At 36.0% G+C, this 19,226-nt stretch overlaps 1 protein-coding gene across 29 annotated transcripts in view; it reads right to left on the reverse strand.

Moving 5' to 3' along the window:
• Positions 1–19,226, reverse strand: part of DLG1 (discs large MAGUK scaffold protein 1) — a 275,437-nt gene that overhangs the window by 64,410 nt on the left and 191,801 nt on the right. For all 29 annotated transcript variants that reach the window (XM_040484886.1, XM_040484885.1, XM_040484907.1 and 26 more), the window contains 2 exons: positions 16,033–16,189; positions 2,038–2,140 (listed from right to left, as the gene is read on the reverse strand). In XM_040484886.1, coding sequence (XP_040340820.1) covers positions 2,038–2,140; positions 16,033–16,189 — 260 coding nt within the window. The remainder of the gene's footprint in view (positions 1–2,037; positions 2,141–16,032; positions 16,190–19,226) is intronic.

The following is a 19,226-nucleotide window of genomic DNA, read 5'->3' on the forward strand; positions in this document are numbered from 1 at the left end:
GAGAGAGAGAGAGAGAGAGAGAGAGAGAGAGAGAGAGAGAGAGAGAGAAACTTTTATCTGTTGCTAAGTTTGCTGTTTGTTTCCATCTCTTCTTATCAGTATCTTTGTATGAATGCCAGGCCATACTTTTTTCCTACTTATTACAGAATGAATTGGAATTTGCTGGACAAGCTATTTGGCTGAACCAGAAAGCTTGGGAGTGCAGGGGGGATGGAAGCACAGGTTACCTTCATGGCCTTTAAAACCAAAAGACTGTCACATTATCTGAGGCTATCAAGACAGATTCCTTTATCCAAATACTACTTCCCTAAACTAAACCACATCAAGGATGACTTCTATTTTTTAGCATGTTCCCTGAATTCCCATGAGGCTTGTCAAAAATAAAAGATGATGTTTTTATACCACAAAAAGAAGCCCTCACCAACTTTCGGTCATATTCTAAGTTCTGCCACCACTGATAATTCTCAACGTTCCATGTTTTTACTCTTCTCTTCTGTGCAGATCTGAAGCTGAGTAAGCAAGGCTTTGACTATGTTATGTTGTCTAGGTCTTGTATCAGTCATCTTAGTTTTGCTTAATGTGAGGTGGAGTTGTGTGGGTGTAAGTGTGTGTATGTTTTATTTTCCTTGTTGGCTTTTGTGCGTTTTCTTGGGAGGTCAGATATTGACTTATCTTTAATCATACCTAAATAGTCTATATTCCTTAGGAACATATAAGTGAGAGACTTTCTATAATACTAAGAAACCAGTATCTTAGTAAATACTGATAACTTGGCCTATATAGGTATATATAGTATACCTACAGGGCAAGAATGTGCTGGTCAGAAAATAAAAGCATGCGTAATCCCACTGGTGGTTTTGTTTCTCACTGAATTAATAAATTGGCATTCGGGGCACCTGAGTGGCTAAGTTAGTTGAGCATCAGACTCTTGATATCAGCTCAGGTCATGATCTCACAGTTTGTGAAATCAGGCCCTGAATTGGGCTCTGCACTAACAGTGTGGAGGCTGCTTAGGATTCCCTCTCTCCTTCTCTTTTGATCCTTCCCCCATTTGCAAGCATTCTCTCTCTCTCTCAATAAATAAATAAACATTAAAACACTGGCATTCTGACTTCATATATTAGTCTGTTTGGTTAATGTGAATTTATTTGGAGTTTATCCATTATGTAAATGAATTTACCTCTGTTCATTTACTGGACCTAAAATGCCAAGATTTACAACTGGACGTACTATGAAATAGCAAGGAAAGCTCTACATGCTACTTTGACCAAGTAAAAAAATAAAATAAAATAAATAAATTAGGTTTTGTTACAAAAATAAATTCCATCATTGTTTCCTTCTTTACCTTGTTGTTTATGAACATTAACCAGTATGCTATATATCCTTCAGGGTACTTAAGCTTTTTAAATTCCACTGAGGTTTTACTGGAGAAGTGGTTATGCTGATGTACACTAGAGTCTTACACGTTTAAATATGGCATGACCTCAAATTTTCCATTACCACCTTCTTCCCCTAGGAACTCAGTCAGGTCACGTCCATGATATTTCACTATCTAGAAACACATTACATTTCAAACTTGTATTTTTTCCATTTATTTTAAACACCAATAAAAAGGCTATTAAAAATGTATCTTAAATCTTGATATTAACAAATATAATTTCAAAAGTCAGAAAAAATTGGGATGACCAATTTTCTTTGGCAATGCTACTATCATTGCATATAGTTTTTACGATCCTTTGGGATCCCTGAGTTAGTAAAGGTATGTATTTGGTTTGAGGACAGATTAAAAAAAATAATAAACACATGGCAATTAATCCAAATAATGATGAAATACTCAAAGGAATTGGAAGATAAAACTACTACATCCTATTGAGAACACTTTGACCTGGATAGTAAATTTGGTTCAGACTAAACAAACACTAGATTAATAAAAGAGACCAAAACATAAAAAAGTTAATCTTGGAAAGTTAAACAGTAAGAGGAAGAATTCTAAAAACTGAAATAAACAATAAACACAGACAGCAAGAATTTTACTACCTTCAGGCCGATATTGTGCAACAATCGTGACAGCTTGGCCAGCATTTTTCAAAGCGGCTGCTGCCTGCTCATGGCTGGCAGTTCTGAGGTCAACACTGTTTACCTGTAAATCAAATTCAAATTGAATTTTAAATTTGAAAGAAATTATGCATACTGATTAGAAACCACAATAGCCTGTTCTTTGAGTAGGCACAGTTAAAAAAAATAATTTGCAATTACTTTATCATTAAAGTATTTTCTTGTTCCGAGTTACTAAAATACATCATATATTTCAACAGAATGTTACTATCAATGAAAACAATTTTACTCACTAAAAATACTCTGCTTAACGTCAAGTGAGCAAAACCAAAATTTTCCCCAAGTTTTCTGGGAAGTTGTTCACCAATCCTTTGGGAAACATACCTTAATTTGATAACCTGAAATATCAACAAGTGTCATTATTTTGTATAGTTCATTTCACTAGTAATCAAGCAATGAGAGGGGCGTTCATTTTGTATATAGCATCTTTTCAACTCCTGCCATATTTTTACTCCTATTACTCATTTCAGTTCCAATTTTCTTCCTTCCTTCCCCAAACTAAGCCTCTGTTCTTTTGGAGTAACAGAAAGGCAATTGTTTAAAAGTGTTAAAATTGCTCAGATTTCAAGGGCTGACATTTAAAGAGAGAAAACGTTATCAAATGAACAAGGCATTTGTTTGAACAATGTTTTGTACGCAGGGCCCTTCCCTGGCCAAAATAATTACTGAGGTGATCAATTCCACTCCAGAATAAGCAACTTAATTCTTATTTCTGAAAGGCTGCTGATACCTAGTATATGCTGCAAGCACACTATCTTAAGAGCCTATACCTTTCCCACTATTAGCAAAAATTAAATGGACATTCAGTGAAGCATTATATTTAAATGACAATAGCTTTAAATACTTAAGTTGTCTCCCCACCCCGCCAAGAACCAGCAATAAATAGACTATAGTAATGCTTGAAACCTTGATCAAATATTTCTGGAAAGGAAGAAGAACTGTCTTGCAATTTTTATATGAAAGCCTGTTTTGTTGACATCAAATCTCAAACCTGTTAAAGCTCACATACCAATTTTGGAAAAAATGACTATAAGCCCAGAAATTCTTAGGATTATAAAATTTATATAAAAAAACATTTTAACCATGTAAAGACCTGATATTTGATATTATGTATAAAGGATGTCATTATGCAGCTAAGTTAAAACAAACACATATATTTTTATTTTTTATTTTGAGAGAGAGAGAGGGAGTGAGTGAGCATTTGAGTGGGGGAGAGGGGCAGAGGGAGAATCTTAATCAGGTTCCATGCTCAGTACAGAGCCTGACACAGGGTTCGATCCCACGACCCTGGGATCATGACCCAAGCTGAAATCAAGAGTTGGACAGACAACCAACTGAGCTACCCACTTTTTTTTTTAAGTTGTAATTTAAATTCCACTTAGCATACAGTGTAATATTAGTTTTAGTTGTACAATTTAGTGATTCAACACTTACATACAACACCTGGTGCTCATTACAAGGGCACTCCTTAATCCCCATCACCTATTTAACTCATTCCCCCCAGCCACCTCCCCTCTTGGTAACCAGAGAGTTCTCCATAGTTACTGTTTCATGGTTTGCCTCTCTCTTTCCCTTAGGTCATTTGTTTTGTTTCTTAAATTCCACAAATGAGACAAATGATATTTTTCTTTCTCAGACTTATTTCATTTAGCATAATACTCTCCAGCTCCATATAGAGCTGTGTTGTTGCAATGGCAAGATTTCATTTTTTTTATGGCTGAGTAATATTCTCGTGTGTGTGTGTTTGTGTGTGTGTGTGTATACACACACTACATCTTCTTTATCCATTCATCAGTTGATGGACATTTGGACTGTTTCCATATTTGGCTACTGTAGATAATGCTGCTATAAACACTGGGATGCATATATTCCTTTGAATTAGTATTTTTGTATTCTTTGGGAAAATACCTAGCAGTTCTTGAATGAAAATCAAGATCCAAAAAAATCTGAATCTAAAAAAATGTAACATAATGTGGTTTTATTAGAGATTATCTCTAGCTAAAGACTATTAAAAAGTCTACAATATATAAGTAGTTCTGTTTTTAAAAAAATGTTTTTTTGAGAGAGAGAGAGCACGAACAGGGGAGTGGCAGAGAGAGAAGGACCAAGCAGTCTCCACACTGTCAGCCCAGAGCCTGATGTGGGGCTTGATCTCATGAACAGTGAGATCACGACATGAGCCGAAATCAAGAGTCTGGCACTTAACTGACTGAGCCAATCAGGCACCCCTAAATAGACCTAGTCTGAGCATAAAGTATAACTAATTCCTAATCCCCTAAAGAATAAACTAGGGAAGAAATTTAAAGGAAGAGAAATTTTCATAGATAGTTGTAGAAAAGGTAATTCTTTTTTTTTTTTTTTTAGAAAAGGTAATTCTTAATGAATTATTCCTGAGCAGCAAATCTTTGTTACAGAAGAGATCTGAAGACAACTTTTACAGATTCAAAAGAGAGTAATTTGTTAACAAGACTACAAATTAAAAACTTTCCAAAATCTACTGAACATTTTAACAGAAAATACAGTATCAAGGATATTTTAAAAGAAATCCTTGCACTGAGAGACATATTTATGTAAATAGCCTTAAGTCATTTATTTATACATATAATTTACATAAAATTCACACTTTCAACGTGTACAATTGAGTGGTTCTCAGAACATTCAAAAGGATGTGCAATTATCACCATGATCTAATTCCAAACATTTTCATTACCTCAAAAAGAAACCCACTACCCATTATAAGCCATTCTCCTCTTCCCTCAGCTCCTGGCAACTACTAACCTACTTTCTGACTCCATGGATATGTCTGTTTTCTACATTTTAAATAAATGGGATACTGATACTATGATATGTAGCCATTGTGTCAGCTTCTTTCACTTAGCATGTTTTCATGGTTCATCCTTGTAGCATGTATCAGTGCTCCATTACTTATTATGGCTGAATAATTATTGTATTATTCTACATTCTATCTACATTGTTAATTTTATTCCTCAGTATTTTACTCTTTTAAATATTGTCATGTGTGAAATTGTTTTCTTAGTTCCACTTTCAGGTTGTTTAATGCTGGTACACAGAAACATAGCTGTCTCTTGTACGGTGATTTGCTCTCCTGCAAAATTGCTGAACTTGTTTATTAGTTCTAGTAGCTTTTTTGTTGTGGCTGGATTTTCTGTCTATATATAAGAGATCATGGCATCTGCAAATAGAGATAGTTTTCCTTTAAATCTGGAAGCCTCTTTTTTTTCTTTCCTTGTAACCGCCCTGTCTAGAAACTCCAGTACAGCACTGAAAATGAGCAGCAGAAGCGGACACGCTTGTCTTGTGATCTTAGAGGGAAAGCTTTCATTTTTTAGCATTTAGTATGATGTAAGCTATTGGTTCTTCATAGAGACCCTTTAGCAGGTTGAGAAAGTTCTATTCCTAATTTGTTTAGTGTTTTTATGATGTAAAGGTGTTGGTTTTTGAGAAGTGTTTTCTGTGACTATTGAGATGACTGTATCATTTATGTCCTTTATTAATATAGTGACTTAGTTTGATTGGTTTTCTTATGTTGAACCAACTATTCATTCCTTAATCCCATAAATTACACTTGATTATGGTGTAAAGTTCCCTTTTTATGCTGGTGTATAATCTTTTTTTATCCTGCTGGATCCAGTTTGCAATTCTGTTAAGGATTTTTTCATCTATATACATAAGGAATATTGGTTTCTTGTTTTTTCTTCCTATGATGTCTTTGTTGGTTTGATAAAAGAACAATGCATGGCTTCATAGAATGAGTTGGGAAGTGCTCTTCATGCCTATTCCTTTTTTGGGAAGTTTGTGAATGACTGGTGTTAATTCTTCTTTAAATGTTTGGTAGACCATACCAGTGAAAACCATCTGGTCCTGGGCTTTTACCTTTGTGAAACATTTTGATTATCAATTCAGTCTTCTTAATTGTTACAGGTCTATCCAGATTTTCTATTTCTTTTTGAGTCAGTTTCAATAGTTTATGTCTTTCTAGAAATTTATCAACACTTACATACATTATAAAATATACTTTGTCTTCACTAACAATTTTTATCTTTTCTTTGTCTGATATTAGTATAGCCACTCTTCAGTGTTTATTGGTTACTGCTTGCATAGTGTATCTTTTCCAACTTTTTAGTTTTAATCTTTGTTAAAAATAAACCACTGTCTTTGAATCTAAAGTGTGTCTGTTACAGCATATAGTTGGATCCCGTTGTTTAATCTACCCTGTCAATATCTTTTAACTGGAGTGTTTAATTCATTTACATTTAATGTAGTTGAAAAAGATTTGTCATCTATTTTGCTGTATTCTTCATGCCTGATATATTTTTTGTTCCTCTATTCCTCCATTTCTACCTTCTTTTGTTAAACAGATACTTTCTATTGTACCATTTTAATTCCCTTGTTTATTATATATATTTTCAGTTATTAGCCTAGTGGTTTCTCTGGATTATAATTAACCTAATGATCTACTTTAGATTAAATACCAACTTAATTTCAATGGCATATAAAAGCTCTGCTCCTATACAGCTCTGTGGTCTCTACCTGCCTTGTGATAAATTACATCTTTATAGAGTGTGTGCTCATCAACACAGATTAAAGTTATTGCTTTATTCAGCTGTCTTTTAAATCAGATAGTAAAAAAAAAAGAGTTACAAATAAAAAAATACACTTATATGTTTCTGTTTTGTATTTACCTATGTAGTTCCGTTTAATAACACTCTTTATTTCTTCATATGGATTTAGGTTACTCTCCAGTGTCCTTTCATTTTAGTCTGAAGGATTCCCTTTAGTATTTCTTATAGAACAGATCTACTAGAGATGAACTTCCTCAGCTTTTGCTTACTTGGAAATGTCTTGATTTGTTCTTTGCTCCTGAAGGACAATTTTGCTCCTGGATATAGAATCCTTGGTTAATACCATTTTTCTTTCAGAACTTTGAATAGGTCATCCTATTGCTTTCTGGCTTACACTGTGTTTGATAACATATTAGATGCTAATCTTACTGAAGATCTCCTGTATGTAATGAATCATTTTTCTCTACTTTCAAGGTTCAATCTTTGTCTTTTGATAGTTTGATTATGATATGTGCATGGTTTGGATCTCTTCAAGTTTATTCTACTTGTAGTTCATTAAGCTTCTCGGATGTGTACAATGTTTCTCACCACATTTTAAGGTTTTCAGTCATTATGTACTCAATATTCTTTCTGCCCCTTCCTATCTTTCTTGTCATTCTGTGACTACATATAAATATACATTATGTGTATGTTGTACATTTGATGATATCCCACAGAGGCTCTGTTAATTTTTCTTCATTCTTGTTTCTTTCTGTTCTTCAGTGTGGATAATATCACTAGACATATCTTCAAGTTTGCTATTTTTTTCTTCTGCTAGCTCATATCTGTTGAGTTTGTCTAGAGTATTTTTGCATTTTAGTTACTGTATTTTTTACCTGCAGAATTTCTATTTGGTTCTTTTTTCTTTTATCTATTTATTAAAGTTTTTTTGATGTGTATTTTTGAGAGAGAGAGAGAGAGAGAGAGAGAGCGAGCATGAGTGGGGGAGGGGCAGAGAGACAGAGACACAGAATCCAAAGCAGACTCCAGGCTTTGAGTTTGTCAGCATAGAGCCTGGTGCGGTGCTCCAACTCACGCAACTGTGAGATCATGACTTGAGCCAAAGTCAGAGGCTTAACCAATTGAGCCACCCAGGCGACTCGGTTCTTTTTTCTAATAGAAATCTCTTTATTGAATTCTCTTCTTGTTGAGAATATTGTTCGTTTATTTTTCCCTTTCATTCTTTAGTTCTTTGAACATATTTAAAATATCTGATTTGAAGTCTTGGTTTAGTAAGTCCAATGTTGGGCTCCCTTAGGGGCAGTTTCTATTGACTGCTTTTTTCCTGTGTACAGGCCTTATTTTCTTGTTTTTCTGCATGTCTCATGGTTTTTTGTGGAAAACTAGACATTTAAAATAATACAATGTGCAACTGTGGAAATCAGGTATGTCTTTCTGCCCAGGGCTTGTTATTGTTGCTGATTATAGTCATTTTTGGTGACTTCTGAATTCTATGAAGTTTGTATTTTGTGATGTGTGTGCCAATGAAGTCTCTGCCTTGTTAGCTTAGTGGTCAGTTAATGACTGGAAAGAGATTTCGTTAAATGCCTGGCCTCTTTGCTGAAGGGCTCTGTGTGTATGCTGTGTGATGTTTTCAACACGCAGCTAGGCAACTGATAACTCTGACTTAACTATCACTTCCTGTCTGCCTAGAGCATCACAGTTGGCCAGAGGTGTGAGTTTAGGACCTTTCCTGAGTATGTACACAGTCCAGGACCTACATGTGTCTTCCTAGGTTCCAAGGAATATGTCATAGTTTTTCAAAGGCCCTAATGGAGAGCCTTTATAGAAGGCTTTATAGAAGCCTTTATAGAAGAGGGAATTTTTGTTGAAGTCTTTTGGGTCACTTGTGATTCTAAGATTCTAGGAGTCTAGATTTTCAGCAAATATAAATTATATTCTCCACCATACTTGTCATCATTGGAAATAACAGTAATACCTCATTTATACCATATTGAAAAATGTAGTGTTCTATATATGTAATGAATTTTTAAAATATTTTTTAATGTTTATTTATTTTTGAGAGAGAGAGAGAGAGAGACAGAGAGAGAGATGGAGCATGAGCAAGGGAGGGCAGAGAGGGAGACACATAATCTGAAGCAGGCTCCAGGCTCCAGGCTCCAGCTGTCAGCACAGAGCCTTGACACGGGGCTCGAACCCACGAACCATGAGATCATAACTTGAGTCGAAGTTGGGTGCTTAACCGATTGAGCCACCCAGGTGTTCCTATATGTAATGAATCTTGATTTCAAAGCTTCTTTCTTCAACAAAATTAAATATATCAAAAAGAATATTTTATAAAACCTATGATTTATTTCCATGCCTTCCCAACTAATTTATTTATATTTTTCTCAATGATGTGGGTTATCATTAAGAACATCAAGGGATGCCTGTGTGGCTCAGTTGGTTAAGTGTCCAACTTTAGCTCAGGTCATGATCTCATGGTTTGTGAGTTTGAGCCCTGTGTTGGGATCTGTGCTGACAGTTCAGAGCCTGGAGTCTGCTTCAGATTCTGTCTCTCCCTCTCTCTGCCCCACCCATGCTTGCACTGTCTGTCTCTCTCGAAAATAAATTAAGCAAAACAAAAGCAAAAACAAAAAAAAAAAAAAGAAAAGGAACATCAAGAGATGCCTGGGTGGCTCAGTAGGTTGAGCATCTGACTTCGGCACAGGTCATGATCTCACACTACTTGTGGGTTTGAGCCCCGCGTTAGGCTCTGTACTGACAGCTCAGAGCCTGGAGCCAGCTTCAGAATTCTGCCTTTGTCTCTCTGCCCCTCCCCTGCTCATGCTCTGTCTCTCTTTCTCTCTTTGAAGTATAAAATAAAAACAAAAAAACAAAACAACATCAGTAAGAGGGATGGTCTTTAGAACAGTAATTCACAAAGTTTGGTCCCAGGAGCAGCAACATCAGTATCTCATGGAAACTTGTTAGGAATACAAAATTTTAGAATCTACCCAAGTCAGGGGCACCTGGGTGGCTCAGTAGGTTGGGCATGTGACTTCGGCTCAAGTCATGATCTCACAGTTTGTGAGTTTGAAGCCTGTATCGGGCTCTGTGCTGATAGCTCAGAGCCTGGAACCTGTTTCAGATTCTGTGTTTCCCTCTCTCTCTAACCCTCTCCAGCTCTCACTCTCTCAAAAAATAAATAAATAATAAACTTCAAAAAAAAAAAAGATAAAAAAGATTTTAAAAATCTGTTAAAAAAAAAAAAAAGAAGCTACCCAAGTCATACTGAGTTGGAAGCTTTGGGGATGGGGTCTAAGAGTGCTTTGTTTTTCTTTTTTAATATGTTTTTTTTAAATGTTTATTTTTGAGAGACAGAGTGAGAGAGAGCACATGCCCCTAAGAATGTTTTTTAACAAGGCTTTAAGGTGATCGTGATTCAAGGTGAAAATTGAAAACAGCTAAACTTTGTCTAATGAGGTATTTAGTTTGTTCCTAACAGGGTTTTTAGTTTTTTTCTCTTGCTCCTGAGGTTTTTCTTTTTTCAATGTTTTATTTTTTTTATTTTTGGGACAGAGAGAGACAGAGCATGAACGGGGGAGGGGCAGAGAGAGAGAGAGACACAGAATCGGAAACAGGCTTCAGGCTCTGAGCCATCAGCCCAGAGCCTGACGCGGGCCTCGAACTCCCGGACCGTGAGATCATGACCTGGCTGAAGTCGGACGCTTAATGGACTGCGCCACCCAGGTGCCCCGCTCCTGAGGTTTTTCTTATTGCTCTCAGGGTATTTGCCTAGAGAAGCTTAGTAAGCATTAAAATTTTAAGGCTACTGATGCATACAGCCTCAAAAGGCTGTATGTAATTTACACTGACATTAGGGTAACCAAGTGGCCTGCCTAGACTCTCTGGGATTTTCAGTTTTAAAGTTGAGACTAAAGGATTTCCAGACATGGGGCTTTAAGTGCTAGAACTGGAAAAGTTCTGGGTCAACCAGGTAATGTTGGTCAGTCTAACATACTCTAGCAGTGTGTCAGTGACCCATATAAAATTGTTCCATATGGACAATTCAAAAACATCTATTTTTGCTTTGAATTTTTTTACACCTAACTCTAAGCCAACTGAAAATTTATTTTGACACAAGGTGTGAAGTGAGGCTCTAAGCTAATTTTACTCCCCTAAACAACTAGCTAATTTGTCCAATATTTATTTTTAACAAATTCATTCTTTACCACCAATTTGTCCTTATCATACTATAACTTATTTTAAAAAATTTAAGTTCCAGTATAAAAGTAAAAGCAATAAAATATACAAATTAGAACACTTCAGTTGGAAGAATTTTCAACAACTGTATACACCCATGAAACAATTCCAAACAAGATATATACCCTCCCTTTCCATCATTCAACTCAGAAATTTCCATTGTGCCACTTTAAAATCAGTACAATCACAACTACTTTCTGACTTCTATCAGTAGAAATTATTGTCTGCTCATGATTATCATTTAACTTGATTCATACTGTCTGTGTTTTTGTGGTATGTTTTATTTTACTCAATGTGATGTTTTTTAGTGTTATGTATGTTGTTGTGGGTGTCAGTTTGTTACTTTGTTTAAATGCACTCCAATTTATTTAGCTATTTTGCTATTGATGGACACTTGAGTCATTTCCAGATCTGAATGATTATCAATAAGGCCGTTATGAACATTTCTGTTAAAGTGCTTCTGTAGACATGATTTCTTGGGTAAAATTTGGGTGATCTTGTAGTGGTTGTATAATATGCCCACCAGTAATGAGAGCTATCAGTCCTCCACATCCTCATATTTGTCCTTTTTTTTTTTTTTTTTCCATCTTTAGCCATTCAACTGGGTGGGATATGGGATATGTTACAACTCCCACTCCTAAAGTCAAAAATCCACACATAACTCTTGACTCTCCAAAATCTTAATAGCCTATTGTTGACTAGAAGCCTTTCCATTTGTATGCTATACGTATTATATACTGTATTTTTATAATAAACTATAGAAAATGTTATTAAGAAAATCACAAGGAAAATACATTTACCATACTATACTGTATTTATCAAAAAAATCTATATATAAGTGGACATGTGCAGTTTAACCTCCATGTTGTTCAAGGATAACCCCTATCTCATTTTAGTTAGGCATAATTTATATTCAATAATCTTTTTAGTTTACAGTTAAAAGAGTTCTGACAACTGCCTATGTTGAGTAGATACTGTCACAATCAGATACAGAAAATTGACATCACTCCCACCCAGATTCTTCCAAATGCCTTTATTCATTGTGGGTTTTGGGTTTTTTTTGTTGTTGCACTGCCCTGATGCCTAACGTTAAGTACCTTTTCATGTGTTTATAGGCCATTCACATATCTTGTGAAATATATGTTTAACTCTTTTGCTCATTTTTAAAACTGGGTTACTCATCTTTCTATTGTTAATTTGTGAGAGATGTTTATGTATTCTGGATACAAGTCCTTTATCAGATATATGTACTAAGAATGGTTTTTCCTTCTCTGTGGCTTGTCAATTTGGCTCTTAATGCACATTTTTTATGGTTAGTATTGTATGTACCGTTGCAAAGATATCCTCCTATAAGTTTTCTCTAGGAGGATTATGGTTTGGGCTGTACATTTAGATTTATGATCCATGTAGAATTAATTTTTAGGGCACCTGGAGGGCTTAGTTGGTTAAGTGTTCAACTCTTGATTCTGGCTCAGGTCAAGATCCCACAGCCATAAGATCGAGCCCCATGTTGGGTTCCCTGTTGTTTTGGCTGGGGCGCCTGGGTGGCTTAGTTGGTTAAGTGTCCAAATTCAGCTCAGGTCATGATCTCATGGCTTGTGGGTTTGAGCCCCGCGTTGGGCTCTGTGCTGACAGCTCAAAGCCTGGAGCCTACTTCAGACTGTGTGTCTCCATCTCTCTGCCTCTCCTCCACTCACGCTCTGTCTCTCTCTTTGTATTTCACTCTCTCTCAAAAATAAATAAACATTAAAAAAAATTAGTTTTGGCTTAAAGAGCAGATTAGACATAGATGAAGAAAATTTATGAACTAGAAAACAGATCTGACTGAAATTAAGTACAAGAAGACAGAGTTAATAAATATGACACTGGGATTAAAAGACATGCAGGACAGGATGATATCCTCCTTTTACAGGAACTGAAGAAGGAGAGAATCTATACGATGTGGGAAAGGCAAAATTTGAAAAAATACTGGCTAAGATTCCAGAATTGATTAAAGACGGAACTTCTCTGATCCAGGAAGCTCAACAAATCTTAAACAGAAAAAATAATAAGCTAGACATAATCATATTTTAATTAAACTGTAGTACACCAAAAAGTAAGAGACTTAAAAAAAAACAATAAGTGAGGGGCGCCTGGGTGGCTCAGTCGGTTAAGTGTCCGACTTTGGCTTAGGTCATGATTTCATGGTTTGTGGGTTTGAGCCCTGCATCGGGCTCTGTGCTGACAGCTCAGAGCCTGGAGCCTGTTTCAGATTCTGTGTTTCCTCCTCTCTCTGCCCCTCTCATACTCATGCTCTGTCTCTCTCTGTCTCTCAATAATAAATACACGTTTAAAAAAAAATTTTTTTTAAATAAGTGAAAAAAGAAAAACCAAATCACTTACAAATAAATAAGACATAGTGCAGATCTTTTTTGTTAAATACAAAAAAAGAAGCTTGATAGCATACAACAGTATCTTCAAAGTATTGAGAGACAACAGCTGTCACTCCAGCACATTAAACTGCATTATATACACAAGTGAGGATGAAGTAAAGATATTTTCAGACAAACTCTATGATTATTTATCATTAAGAAATTATTGCTGAATGAACAATCTAAAGACTCCCAATAAGGTACATTTGGGTATTTGAAAAATATTTCAGCTTTTAAAAATGACCAGGAGAGCGCCTGGGTGGCTCAGTCAGTTAAGCGTCCGACTTCAGCTCAGGTCATGATCTCATAGTCCGTGAGTTTGAGCCCCGTGTCAGACTCTGTGCTGACAGCTCAGAGCCTGGAGCCTGCTTCAGATTCTGTGTCTTCCTCTCTCTCTGTTCCTCCCCCACTTGTACTCTCTCTCTCAAAAATAAATAATCATTAAAAAAAAGTTATTAAAAAAAATCTTTAGGGGTGCCTGGGTGGCTCTGTCAGTTAAGTATCTGACTTCGGCTCAGGTCATGATCTCGTAGCTTGTGGGTTCGAGCCCCGTGTTGGGCTCTGTGCTGACAGCTCAGAGCCTGGAGCCTGCTTCAGATTCTGTGTCTCCCTCTCTCTCTGCCTCTCCCCTGCTCATGCTCTGTCTCTCTCTGTCTCAAAAATAAATAAAAACATTAAAAAAAATGTTTTTTAAATGACCAGGAAATTTTATTAGCATGTAAAGGATGGGGGCTAGAAAAGCTAAATTTTCTGCAATGAACCAAACAGTCCTACACAACAAATTCAATCCCAATGCTGTTAGAGGTCCACTGAAAAATACAGAAGAAGCTAGATAAACAGAAGAGATGATGAACAACAGCAACAAAAATTATAGAACATATGGATTGTTAAAACACAAAAATCAAAATGACTAAGTTTGGGGTATATAAAAATAAAACAGGGGCACGTGGGTGGCTTAGTTGGTTAAGCATCCAATTTCAGCTCAGGTCATAATCTCACGGTTCGTGAGTTTGAGCCATGCGTTGGGCTCTGTGTTGACAGCTCAGAGCCTGGAGCCTGCTCCTCCCCCGCTCATGTTCTGTCTCTCTCTCTCAAAAATAAATATTAAAAAATAAATAAATAAATAAAACAGAAGTCAAATACTAGAAACAGCACAAAGGTTTAAGGTTCCCAAAGTCAATGTGTCATTAGGGAGAAGAGTTGAATTTGATCAGTTTTAGCCTAAAATTCTATAGGTAATAACCACATAAACACAAAAACTGAAAGTAAAAAGTGGAGAAAAGATGAGGCAAATATCAAGCAAAAAAGAGCCACATTAATATCAGACAATGTAGCTTCTAGGTTAAACACTATTATCTTTTTTTTTTTCAACGTTTATTTATTCTTGGGACAGAGAGAGACAGAGCATGAACGGGGGAGGGGCAGAGAGAGAGGGAGTCACAGAATCGGAAGCAGGCTCCAGGCTCTGAGCCATCAGCCCAGAGCCTGACGCGGGGCTCGAACTCACGGACCGCGAGATCGTGACCTGGCTGAAGTCGGACGCTTACTGACTGCGCCACCCAGGTGCCCCTATTATCTTTTTTTAAAAAAAGCTTTTTTAAAAAATATCAAGCAAAAAAAAAAAAGCCACATTAATATCAGACAATATAGCTTCTATGTTAAACACTATTATCTTTAAAAAAAAATTTTTTTTTAGTCTCTATTTTTGAAAGAGAGAGAGCGAGCGAGCACGCGCACACAGGGGAGGGGCAGAGAGAGGAAGGCACAGAATCCGAAGCAGGCTCCAGGCTCTGAGCTGTCAGCACAGAGCTCAATACAGGGCTTGAACCCATAAACCGCGAGATCATGACCTGAGCTGAAGTCAGAGGCTTAATCGATTGAGCCACCCAGGCGTCCCAAATCTTTTAATGTTTATTTTGGAGAGAGAGAGAGCATGCACACACACGCTAGTTGCAGAGAGGCAGAGAGGCAGAGAGAGACACAGAATGTGAAGCAGGCTACAGGCTCTGAGCTATCAGCACAGAGCTTGATGTGGGGCTTGAAACTCATGAACTGTGAGATCGTGACCTGAGCGAAGTTGAATGAATGTTTGACTGAGCCACCCAGGCACCCCAGGTAAAAACTATTATTACAAATAAAGAGGATTATTACACAATAACAAAAAAATTATTATGGATTGAATACTAACCACCAGGAAGGAATAATGATTCTAAATTTAGATGCATCTAATAACATGGTTTCGGAGATATAAAAATAAAAATCACTGCAAGGACAAACTAACTTAATTGCTGAATCCACCATCACATTCAGACAGCTTAAAAAATTTCTTTTAATAATAGATCAAGTAGACAACAGATTAAAGTATAAAGATCTGCACAACATAAGTAACAAGGTTAATAAACATACAGATAACATTGCAGTCAATAAACAGAGAATACATACTTTCTTCAAGCATATTTATACAGACTGATCCCTTATAGGTAAGTCAAATAACGAAAGAAAATCTATTGTACACAACATGTTCTCGGACATCCCTGCAATCTTACAATTAAGTTGTAAGATGTAAGAAAATAACTGAAATACCTCCCACAACTTTAGGATATGAAAAACAAAACTTTTAATAATTAATAGGTCATAGTTAAAATAATAAAAACATTATTTTGATTAACATCTCCTACCGATATAATACGATCTCCTTTTCTGAGCTCTCCACTAAGATCAGCAGGTCCTCCAGCCAAGATAAAGGAAATAAATATGCCTTCTCCATCTTCACCTCCTACAATGTTGAAACCAAGGCCTGTTGAGCCACGATGAAGAACAACTTTTCTAGGTTCCCTAAAAATTAGAAAAATATTGAACACCTTAGAAATTTTATATAGAACTTGACATTCTATCAGTGAGATTTCCCTATTGATAAATCTTATATTATCAAACTATAAAGAAAGCTAGATGAAAGTTAAAAATGTTTTCAAAACAATGGGGTAGAGATTCTAAGACTAGAAATTAAGGTTAGAAAGTGAAAGGAAAAATCCAAATTGTTTTTTAGGTTTTTTTTTAACATTTATTTATTTTTGAGAGACAGACAGAGACAGAGTATGAACAGGGGAGGGGCAGAGAGAGAGGGAGACACAGAATCTGAAGCAGGCTCCAGGCTCTGAGCTGTCAGCACAGAGCCCGACACAGGGCTCAAACCCACAAGCCGCGAGATCATGACCTGAGCCAAAGTCAGACACTTAACCACTGAGCCACCCTGGTGCCCCGGAAAAATCCAAATTGTATATAAAAGCTGAAAACCCATGTTAAAAACCCATAATTTTTGTTAAAAAACAAACATGAAACTAAAACAAAAAGAGAAAACAATGTGGTAATAAAAATGACTTAAAGGGCCCTACTCAAGAAATATACACTTTAGAAATATACTCAAGAAATATACACTTTAGAAAAGTTGACGTTGCACACATTTTATTGCCTATGAACCAGTCACTGCCCCTACTTCCTAGATGTTATAAAAGGCAGATAAGCCTTCGTCTTAGAAAAGGCAGGCCCTTTTCACAGTCTTAAAAGAATGAATCCTGACTAACTTAAGCCCGTCATAGCAATCCCATTCCTCTTTGCTAAGATGAGGCTATGACCCTATTCTGGCCTCTGAGAAATAAATAAAGCTAAATTTTATTGACATTTCCCAAAGAAAGACAGACCCTAACAAAAACAAAGCACATTTTGTCCCCTTAGAAAGCACATTTGTTTCCTTCCCTACCAAAATAACACCCACACAAAAAATGAACAATAAAATCACATTACTGGTTTGGATATATTATAGTCATGAAGGTAAGACCAGAAGAATCCTAGAGATACTATGCACCTAAGGATTGCTACACAAATGCTAGAACTGTCCATCTCCAAACTTTTTATATAAAATAAGTAAATACCTTTACTTCTTAAGTCATATCCCTCTACCTCTCTCTGCTATTCATTCATTCTAAGATGAGCCTTTTCCTCCACCTTCATTTAAAATCTTTGAAATCAGAATACATCTTACCACTACTAATGTTTCACATTTGCTGCCAATTATATACATAGTTGTGTGAATACCATTTATACCTTCTGGTAAGACCATGAAAATTCTAGGAGATTATTTTAGACATGATGAAATGCAGAATATCATTTGGAATTAGAATGTATCATTTGGTAAGTATTTTAAAAATGTAAGCAGATTTTTCTAGAACATGCAAAAAAGCTACTGGTAACAAAAGGCTTAACAGGAGTAAGTATTCTTTAAGAATGAATTTTAGGGATCCTTCCATATAATGTGGAATTAATCTTAAGTATTCATTAAAAACTTGAAACAGGCATTTTCTAGTCATTCATTTCATCATTAATCAGCTCTGCCAGTTCACTTGAGTTAACAAAATTATTATTGTAAAACCAAACAATATATTGTTTAGGAAATATTAAACAAATATATACATATGTGAAAGAAAAAATGGAATAATAAAACCAAATCCAGGAAAAGAATTTAAGTTGATAAGGCAGTGTAGGAGAAGCAAGGGAGGATTAGGGCACAAAATAGGTTTCACTATATTGGTGATGTTTTATTTCGTTGTTAGGTGACAGACTCATAGTTTAAGGTTTCTGCTATGCTTTAAATCATATATATGGGGTGGGGGGTGGAGGGATGGGTTAAATGACTGATGGGTATTAAAGAGGGCACTTGTGATGAGCACTGGGTGTTGTATGTAAGTGATCACTAAATTCTACACCTGAAACTAATATTACACTGTGTGTTAACTGGAATTTAAATTAAAACTTGAATATAGGGGAGCCTGGGTGGCGCAGTCGGTTAAGCGTCCGACTTCAGCCAGGTCACGATCTCACGGTCCGGGAGTTTGAGCCCCGCGTCGGGCTCTGGGCTGATGGCTCGGAGCCTGGAGCCTGTTTCCGATTCTGTGTCTCCCTCTCTCTCTGCTCCTCCCCCGTTCATGCTCTGTCTCTCTCTGTCCCAAAAATAAATAAACGTTGAAAAAAAAAAATTAAAAAAAAAAAAAAAATTAATATAATATATATATATATATATATATATATATATGAAGCAAAAAATAACAAACCATATATGAATTATAGTTTTACATTAGCAAACAATACATTAAAAATACCCTGCTAAAATCCAACAGTATTTCAGAGGAAAATAAATTCAGATTTCTCAAATATTGTAAGATGTTCAGCATCATTAGTTATTAGAGAAATGCATGCAAATCACGAGATATGTCCCACTTACTACAATGGCTATGAAATAGAACAGAAAAAACAAGTATTGGTGAGGATGTAGAGAAACTGGAACCCTCATAAATAGATGGTGGGAATGTAAAATGGTGTGGCTGCTACAGAAAACAAATGGTTCCTCATAAACATAAACAAACATACATTTACCATATTACTTAGCAATTCCACTCCTCAGTATAGATCTAAAGGAAGTGAAAGTAAGGATGCGAGCAGATACTTGCATGCCAATGTTTGTCACAGCATTATTCTTAATACCCAAAAGGTGGGATCCACCCAAGTGTTCATCAAGAGATGAATGGATAAATAAATGTGGTATATACAAATAATGGGATATTATTCGGCAATGAGGAATTAAGTTCTGATATATGCTACAACATGGATGAATCTTAAAAACATTAGCTAAATGAAAGAAGTCAGACACAAAAGAATTGTAAGATTACACTTATATAAACAATCTAGAATAAGCAAATTTCATAGCACACAGAAAGTAGACTAGACAATAGGTTACCATGGACTGGGAGGACAAGGAAATGGAATTACTGCTTAATGGTTAGAGTTTATCTGAGGTGATAAAAAGGTTCTGGAAATAGTG

This window comes from Herpailurus yagouaroundi, unplaced genomic scaffold (assembly GCF_014898765.1).
Source record: "Herpailurus yagouaroundi ecotype Mexico unplaced genomic scaffold, PumYag 162, whole genome shotgun sequence".
Lineage (NCBI taxonomy): Eukaryota > Metazoa > Chordata > Mammalia > Carnivora > Felidae > Herpailurus > Herpailurus yagouaroundi.